Source organism: Sorex araneus, chromosome 3 (genome assembly GCF_027595985.1).
Source record: "Sorex araneus isolate mSorAra2 chromosome 3, mSorAra2.pri, whole genome shotgun sequence".
In the NCBI taxonomy this organism is placed as follows: Eukaryota; Metazoa; Chordata; class Mammalia; order Eulipotyphla; family Soricidae; genus Sorex; species Sorex araneus.
In genome coordinates, this window is record NC_073304.1 from 133804269 (window position 1) to 133813957 (window position 9689).

Genomic DNA, 9689 nt, shown 5'->3' on the forward strand with positions numbered 1-9689 from the left:
TTGCTAGATTAAACTTAGCCATATGAAACATTTTTTTCTCGGTAGAGGTAAAATTTCAGGTAGAAATGTATCCATTCTTTGTGTCCTGCTTAGCAGTAATTAACAAAATTCCAAGTAAGAAAAAAGTGGTAGTTCTGGGGCTGGAGTGATAGCACAGTGGGTAGGGCATTTGCCTTGCACGCGACTGAGCCGGGTTCGAATCCCAGAATCCCATATGGTCCCCTGAGCACCACCAGGGGTGATTCCTGAGTGCAGAGCCAGGAGTAACCCCTGTGCATCGCCAGGTGTGACCCAAAAAGCAAAAAAAAAAAAAAAAAAAAAAGTGGTAGTTCTGACTTCTCATCAGCCATGATAGATTTCAAAATTAGTATTATATTAGGTAATTTGAGTATTACAGTTTTTTACTATAGGTAATTTGAGTATTACAGTTTTTTACTATAGCATTTTTTTATTGAATCGCCATGAATAGTTGCAAACTTTCATGATTACATTTTAGTCTTACAATGATTGAACACCCATTCCTCCACCAGTGTGCATTTTCCACCACCAATATTCCCAGTATCCCCACTGCCACCCTATCCTACCCCATGCCTCTGTGGCAGGTACATTCCTTCTTATTCTCTCTTTTGGCATTATGGTTTGCAATACAGATACTGAGAGGCCATCATGTTTGGTCCTTAGTCTACTTTCAGCACATATCTCCCATCCCAAGCGATCCCTCTAACCATCATTTATTTACTGGTCTCTTCTCCATCCCAACTGCCTTTTTCCCCAGCACATGAGGCAGGCTTCCAAACTGGGGAGCAATCCTCCTGCCCCTTATCTCTACTGTCCTTAGGTATTAGTCTCATATTGTTATTTTATATTCCACAAATGGGTGCAGTTATTCTATGTTGTCCCTCTCTTTCTAACTAATTTCACTTAGCAGTGCTCAGGGAGTCATATGTAGTGAATCAGGGTTAACCATATGTAAAGCAAGCACTTTACCTTCTGGCCCACAAATATTTTATTAACATACAATCCATTTAATCCATACAACTCCATCTGGTGGGTTGTTTGGTTCTCTCCCATTATACTGAGATAAAAACTGAGTCACACAGAGTATAAGCAGCTCACCCAAGATCACATGGCTATAAATGCTTTGGGCCAGTCAGTCAAACAATTAGACAAGCCACTCTTCCCTGTCTCCAGATAATGTGCCACCCTGTCACCAGACTTTATTCTAGTCCATGTCTCCATGCGCTGTCCTTGTGCTACAGTGAATAGGGTCCATTTCACACATTTGGATCTGATTTCATGCTGCAAATGCTATCTGGGCTTTCAGTATAGTTTATGCTCGACGACCTGCTTTTTACTCTTTCCTCTGTTGGCCAATTGCTGCCCTTGAGTAGGAATGAATACAAAAAAAGCTTTGTTGAGATGTATTTGTTTTTTAACTTGGTGAGGGGAAGGGTTACTTTTTCCATATTACCAGAGAAAAGTAGACTCCTGTCTGTGTTTAGGAATTGAAGACACCTTCAGGACAGCTGCCACCGAAGTGAGTCTGCTTGCGGGAAGCGAGGAATTCAATGCCACCAAACTGTTTGAAGTTGGTAAGAAGATTTTTTTCTTTTCTATCCAAAAATTGATTTAGTGGTTTGGGTGTTTTGTTTTTGTTTTTTTTTTAAGATTTCTATTGCTTTTGCGATATCATCCTTGGATTCATTTAAATGTTTGAATCTGAGCATCAAATGTTCATCTTCCTGTTATGAGGTCTAATTCTCTCAGCATAGTTCTTGCTCACTTGTACCTATTCCATGTAAGAGACAAATTCCCTGTTCATGCACCAAAGCTGTATTAGTCCTGCTAGCAACACAGCCTTCACAGCCACAAGCAAGCCCTAGCACAGAATTGTTGCACAAGAGGTATGAAGCCACATGAAATCTCTTCTTATAGTCCTCACTGAGTATCTGCACTGAAACCCAAAAATGGTAGTCTCAGTTTTATAGTATGGAGGGACGAGGCTTTCTCAACATTATATCTGCCACCCACTACCACATGAATTGTTTAGTAAACTTTCAGTGCATCCTGCTACTCATCTGCTGGTAAGTGCTGTGAAAATAAAGATGCAATAAACAATACAAATAAAATACAGAAGAATAGGGGCCAGAGCAATATAGTACAGCAGATTAGCACTTGCCTTGCATGCAGCCAACCTTGGCTTGATCCCTGAGATCCCAAATGGTCCCCCAAGCCCCAGGTGTTATCCGTGAACATAGATACAGGAGTAAGTCCTGAGCATGATTGGTTGTAATCCAAAAAGAAAACATATATATATATATATATATATATGTATATATATATATGTGTGTGTGTGTATGTGTATATACATATATTTGCATATATGTGCATATATATACACACACACACACAAGAATATAAAGTCATTCTGATTCCCATGTAAAATGATAGTTTACTATTTAAAAATACTTTCCTGGGGTTTTGGTTTAAGGATTTTTTTGTTTGCTTGTCTGTTTGGGAGCCACACTCAGTGATACTCAAGGGCAACTCCTGGCTCTTCATGCAAGAATTATTTCTGGCAGTGGTCAGGGGACCATATGTGGTGTCAAGAATCTAATCCAGGTCGGCTACATGCAAGGCAAGTGCTCTACCTAATGTACTGTTGCTCCAGCCTCTTGGATATGATTCTGTTGTGTTATTTGTTCCAGAAAAGTATAAATTCTTCTCCCCCATTTCTTTGTGCGACCCAGTAATTCTTTCTTAGCCTCTATGCTTCTGCCCTGCCCTACCAACAAACTGAACACAGTTGGAAATGTTGGACATCTTTTGTTATTTAAGGCTTTCCACTTAGTCTTTTACACACACACACACACACACACACACACACACAGAGAGAGAGAGAGAGAAAGAGAAAGAGAGAGAGCATTCACTAGAAGCCCTGTGTAAACAAAATGTAATTGATACAGTGCAAATTTGAAAAGATGAAATTGTAACATTATACATAAGATGGTATAACAGTAATGTTGGTCTTTTTAAGCACAGAATTTCCCAGACCTTTGAATATTACACCCCACAGGTGGAAACTACTTTCCTCCTGACTGAGATCCCAGGTGCACAGACACCCCTGATGTGTGACTTAAGAACACACAAGGAAGAGGAGGGATGTGTGTGTCACTTGGGTTCTGGATGGAAACAAATACAACACAGTCAGACGGATCATTGAAGAGCAGTCAATGAGGGTCTGATGGCAAAGAATTGAGCAGAGCAAATAGGAGCCAAGAAGGATTTTTCAGAATTCTAAAGCCAGGGTAAGGAGTAATTACCAGAATCCAGCAAGTCTCTGTTTGGGGAGAGAGCTACCTGACTCTCAGAAATAAATATAGCCTACCTCTCAGAAATAAATGTGCTCCTACCTCTCAGGAATAAATATAGTACTCTGATAACTGTTGGAGATGAATTATAGCAGCAAATAACCTGATCTCAGTCTTCTTTTCTGTAGTCTGGCCAGACCTTCCCTTTGGTTTAACCCAACAAACAATCAAGACTCAAAAGACACATAAGATAATCTTCAAAGTCAAGGGAAAACGCAGAATGATGATGTAAAAGCACAAACAGAAGATGCCCAGCAGAGGGGGAAAATTTGACTGCTATACAAGATCAAATTCCTTAACTTTATAGTGCCACACTTTCCTGATGTGTAATATGGTATGAAGTAGGAATACTACTGTATAGAGCTATTGTAGAATTAAATGTGCTGATATTTGTAAAACAAGTAGTGCACGCCCATCACACTAAGTATGATGAAAAAAGTCAATGGATGTCTCGTGGGTACATGATTTAAGATGGCCCTCCATCCAGAAAGAAACTACAAAACCATTTGGGAGGGGGCTATTACTGAATATTGTATTTGAACACCCTTTTCTCTGATGGAGATCCCCAATCTCCTTTGCTGTGACACATTTCCCAGGATGGAATTTCCATACTATCAGTGACTGCTCAGACAGACTCATAGCTGTAGAACCATAGCACTCCCAACTGAGAGGTTCCTCAGCTTACTCCTGTCTACAGCTCTGTCTGCATTCGCTCTGCTTAATCTTGATCACATATTCTGTGTGCTGTTTTTTCTTTTTTGTTTTATTGTGAGGGCCTCACCCATAGATAATCAAATCAAAGGTATTTGGTTTTTTGTTTGTTTGGTTTATTGATTTGGTTTTGGTTTGAGGACCATACCCAGAAATGCTCAGGGTTACTCCTGGCACTACACGCAGGAATCACTCCCCGACAGGTTCATGGGACCAGTTGGGTGGTGGGGGATTGAACTTGGGTTAGCTGCCAGCAAGGTAGCTGTGCTATCTCTCCAGCCCTAAGTCAGAGGTGCTTAAGGTAACATCAATGTCAGGGAACCAACTCAGGACCACACACACAAGTCTGTCACTGTCACTCTCATCCTGTTGCTCATCTATTTGCTCGAGGGGCACCAGTAACGTCTCCATTGTGAGACTTGTTGTTAATGTTTTTGGCATATCGAATACACCACGGGTAGCTTGCCAGGCTCTGCCGTGCAGGCAAGATACTCTCGGTAGCTTGCCGGGCTCTCTGAGTGGGATGGAGGAATCGAACCTGGGTCGGCCATGTGCAAGGCAAGTGCCCTACTTTTATAAGGTTGTTCACAATAATTCATTACATTTAATATTCAAACACCAATCCCACCACCATTATACCTTCCGACAATCATAAGAGGAAAGTATGTGAAGATTGTTGTATTTCATCCTAGAGCCATATTAAGCCCTTATAAAAGAGATAACAAACATGTTTGTTAAACCAAATCAAATGTCGTGTGCAACTCTTGATACATCAGTGGTGTAGAGTATGAGAGGTCGAGGAATTCTAAAATCTAGAATATGATTATAGAGCAGATTCACTTATAGGTGAGGCCTATGGTGCTCTCTTCTGGGAGCTTTATTTCTGAGTCTCTGGAACATGCCCGTTGATGAGATTATATGGCACCAGAGCAGATTGTGGATGTGACTGCCAAGCTACTGGTAGGCTTGGGAGATGTGGGGAGGTTTTTGGCAGCCAGGGCTCTGTTGGAGCAGGTAGGGAAACTCAACCTGCCCCCCTCCGAGTTCCCCTGGTGAAAACAGCCTGGCTTGTGCTCTGGACGTTCTATCAAGTTATGTGTTCTTGAGATTTATCCTAACCCCAGACAGGCTCTTTCTATACTCATATAAAAATAAATAAGCAAATTGAAGCACTTTGAGGTCAAATACCTTGCCCAAGGTCAAAGAACTACAAATAGCTGAGTTGAGATTCCATCCTAAGTAGTTTGGCAGCAAGACCCCACATTTTTAACCTTCCGGCCAAGTCTTTTTGAGCTCCTGGGAGATATTGTTTTGTTTTGCTTTATTTTTGAGCCACATTCAACTGTATTCAGGACTTACTTTGGTTCAGCCACATGCAAGGCAAGGGCCTTGCCCCTGTGTTATCTCTCTTGCCCACCCCTGAGAGTCTTGTCTCTTACATATTTCACTGTCAGAAAGCCAGAACTCTCCTCTACACAACCCCTTATCCTATTCTGGCAGTTGATTTTCACTCAAATCCCTACCAACCTCCATGCATCTGGGTCAAAGCTAGGAGTCACTTTTTCCCTTTTGCCCAGAGTTTGGGCAAACTCTGGCTCTTTTGTCTACTCTTGATTTTACCTACTGTTACCTCCCGGAGTATCTCCCTAGGTGTCTTACAATTGATGCTAGTGCTTAATTTATTTTGTTATTGCTCAGCTCACTGGTTCCCCTGAGAAAAATCTAAATTGAATTGACATCTTATCCCCTAGATCATCTGCTCAAGTAAAATGTGTTCTCCATGCCCCTGACCACACAGGACAACCCCACCACATTTGCTCTGGCCAACTTTGGTTTCTGCAGTTAGTGATTACCAAGAATGTCATCCTATTTCTCTTCCTGCCTTGACTGCTGCAGTCTGTGTCAGTTAGGATCATCTGAGAAACAGATAGCATCATGGGATTAGAGAGTCAAGAAAGCTGTTGGAGAAAATTCCTGAGAAGTGAAAAAATTTTAAAAATGAATCAATGAAGCAGAAGAGCGTTTAGACTGAGGTGCAGGTCTGACCCCTACAAGGAGAGAAAGAAAAGGGCAGGGGGCTGGAAAGGAAAAGCCTCAGGAGTTAAGATGCTTGCTTTGGGTGACCCTGGTTTGATCCTAAGCACTGAGTATGGTCCCTGAGTACATGTTCAAAGAAGCCCCGAATACCACCAGGTATGACCAAGAACAAAAATTAAAATAAACTCTTTGTTCCCACTGATCAACAGGAGCAAAATGTATCTTGACTTGGTTCTAATCCTATACTTCCTTTCAACCCTGAACTTTGGCCCGTCAGCTAGCACACCTTCTCCTAAGATTCCCTTCCAGAAAATAAACTCTATTCAATGGAAAATATTCTCTGATCCACTAGTTCTCACTACCCTTTTATGCCACTTACTCATCCTTAGCAGGTTCTAGTTCTACTTATTTGATAGGGAAAAAAATGCTGTTGTCTAATCATTTGTCTTGAACTAATTTTCCATATTCAAGGGAGTTGGGCATGGTCACCAATGGGCTGGTATTAGCAGGACACTGACAGGTTGACTCTGGGAATGATGCAGATGCCTTAAGTCATCCCAATGCCCCTTGTGTATGTGGCTTGAAAATTTCTCTGTAACTCTTTTAGACACAGACAGCTGTGAGAGATGGATGAGCTGCAAAAGTGAATTCTTAAAGAAGTACATGCACAAGGTAATCAATGACCTGCCCAGCTGCCCCTGCTCCTACCCTACTGAGGTGGCCTACAGTACGGCAGACATCTTTGACCGCATCAAGCGCAAGGACTTTCGATGGAAGGATGCCAGTGGGCCCAAGGAGAAGTTGGAGATCTATAAGCCCACAGCCAGGTACTGCATTCGCTCCATGCTGTCTCTGGAGAGCACCACTCTGGCTGCCCAGCACTGTTGCTATGGTGATGACATGCAGCTCATCACTAGGGGCAAAGGAGCAGGCACACCCAACCTTATCAGCACTGAATTCTCAGCCGAACTCCACTATAAAGTGGATGTCCTCCCCTGGATTCTCTGCAAGGGCGACTGGAGCAGGTACAACGAGGCCCGCCCGCCCAACAATGGACAGAAGTGCACAGAGAGCCCCTCGGACGAAGATTATATCAAGCAGTTCCAAGAGGCCAGGGAATATTAGAGAGTCGCTAACTCTGGTACTTGTGACACAGATGCACTGCACCCATCTGCTTCCTGGGGCAGAAACCCTCTTATCCGCCGATGTGTATATTTGTATATAGCACAATAGTATTTTTCATAAATTACACTAGGGGTGTGCACCAGATTGCCCTTTGAAGTTGCCCTTGCCCTCTACAGTGCCTACGGACCTTCTTAGAAGTTCTCTGAGGTATGATGTTGGCAGGCGGATGAGGACAAAGAAATCCAAAGAGACTGGGGCCATGGCGGGATGGCTGGTGGATTTAGTTCCCACCCAGACTGTGTTTCCTAGAGAAGCAAAGGAGGAAAGAGACTGAAATTGTAAACATTATAAGCAGTTTTTATATATAACTTATTTAATATGAATGTGACTTAAGCATAAACTTTTCTCTGGAGTTGTCACAATGACAGTAATCACTTCTTTGAGAGTTCAAAAAGGGTGTTGGGTAAATTGAAGAGAAAGGGACTTTGTAACAACTCAATACAAATGAATCAAAGCAAGAAAGCCCCCACCTTAAATAAGATACTATTTCCGTAGTGAATGCTGCTGAAATCTCAGCTTCTGAAATGTCCTTGCCTTAAACAGAGAAGGGGGTAGGAGAAAAAAGGATATTGTAGGCCAAATTTGAGGCCTTGTTTGAAATAAGCTTTCAAATTTCAAAACATAATGCTATGCTTCTACTAAAATGGCCTGGGACAGCAGGATTTTTGTTCCTGTCTTAGTAGATTTACAGTATTATAGAGAGACCAAATAAAAATAAGGCATAACACTTTTCCAAAGGGGGGGAACAGAAAAAGAAAACCAAGAAAGAAATATGGATCACATATCATCTATTTAATGTTAATACCAATTTAACAATCATTTTCTCTATCAGTATATTACCAGAAAATAAGTATAAAAGAGTGAGAGTGCCTCAAATCTAAGAAATCCTAATTTTTCTATGTTGTAAGAATCAAAGAAAACTGCATTATTTTTGTAAAGTATTTATTGAGTCGTTGAGTCTTATGCATCAATCAATTATAATGTGACTTGTTTTCTGGAGGGTGGAACTTAGGACAAATAAAGAGTTGGTTCTTATTCAGTCTACTTGCAAAACTCCAGGAAAAGAGAATACACAATAAAATCATAATAAAATCTGTTTACCTGCAGAAAATGTGTTACTGGCAAATATTTTTGATACAAATACCATAAATAGTTCTAGTGAAGCAAGAGCAGGAGAAAAATTCTAATCCTGTGTGAGGAAAAAGGGTTCTTGATTAATGTGATGGTGAGTGGTGTAAGTACTCATATCTTTGATACCAGAAGTGTTCCCAAGAGAGGAGCCAAAGCGATAGTACAGCAGGTAGCATATTTGTCTTGCATGTGGTCAACCCAGATTTGATCCCAGGAGTCCCATTTGGTCTTCCGAGCAGTGCCAAGAATAATTCCCAAATGTAGAGCCAGGAATAAGCCCTGAGCATTGCTGGTTGTGAACCAAAAACAAAATCAAAGAAAAAGTGTCCCCAAGAAGCATTTGGTCCCCAAGTCACTGAAGCTCGCTGAAACACACATGAACTTTTGCCCATGCAGAGATAACTAAGTGTTAAGAAGCCAAGCCAAGGGCCCAGAGCGATAGTACAGCAAATGGGGCACATGCCTTGCATGCACCAAACCCAAGTTTGATTCCCAGCACCCCATTTAGTCCCCCAAGCCTGTCAGGACTGATCCCTGAGCCAGAGCCAGGAGTAAAGTCCTAAGCACAGCCAGGTTTGGCCCAGAAACCAAAAAATAAAAAAGGAAGAAGAAAGCCAAGCCAGAGCAAAGGCTTAAGACAGCCCAGGTAAGGAGGCTTCCAGATAAAATTCTGTAATTATGATTCATCATGCAACTATTTCTTTTCTAGATGAGGGAAAACTAAATCATTCTGGGCACATCTTTTATTTATTAGCCTGTTGTTCTTTCTACTGTAGCAAATTTTTGCTGTCCTTACACCATATCTTTTGTTTCTGGCATTCCTTTGCTGTCCATGCACCATACCTTTTGGTTTTGGTACTTTTGACCTAACCTGAAGTTCTCCAGATAGGATCTTGAGTATTACTCATTTACTCTTGAGAATGCATTGTTTGTGGATTTCTCATTTTGTTTATTTATAGTTAAAATCTATTCCCAATTATAGAATGAAAGATTTATTCACATCAGAAGGAATTTTAGGCAACTGAATTGGAAGAGAATTCCTAAGTCAAAAATATCAGGAAGCACATTTAATTTCTTATAGTAGAAAAACTAATTTTGTAAAGATAATTGGTCATACTGGAATACATTGCTTTTGAGGTGTTAAGTATGGAGATAAATCACATAAGAAATTCAGTAGAATAATTAGAAGTGACAAAAATATACAATAAAATGTCACTTGATAAATGTTCTTTTCAAGATACATACAAATCACTA

The 9689-nt window shown here is 41.1% G+C and overlaps 1 protein-coding gene across 3 annotated transcripts in view; it reads left to right on the forward strand.

Annotated features, from left to right (window-relative positions):
* The window catches only part of ISM1 (isthmin 1), an 86110-nt gene extending 77707 nt beyond the window's left edge, over positions 1-8403 (forward strand). For all 3 annotated transcript variants that reach the window (XM_055131503.1, XM_055131502.1, XM_055131504.1), the window contains 2 exons: positions 1503-1592; positions 6727-8403. In XM_055131503.1, coding sequence (XP_054987478.1) covers positions 1503-1592; positions 6727-7244 — 608 coding nt within the window. In that variant the 3' untranslated portion in view covers positions 7245-8403. The remainder of the gene's footprint in view (positions 1-1502; positions 1593-6726) is intronic.
* Positions 8404-9689: the final 1286 nt, after the last annotated feature.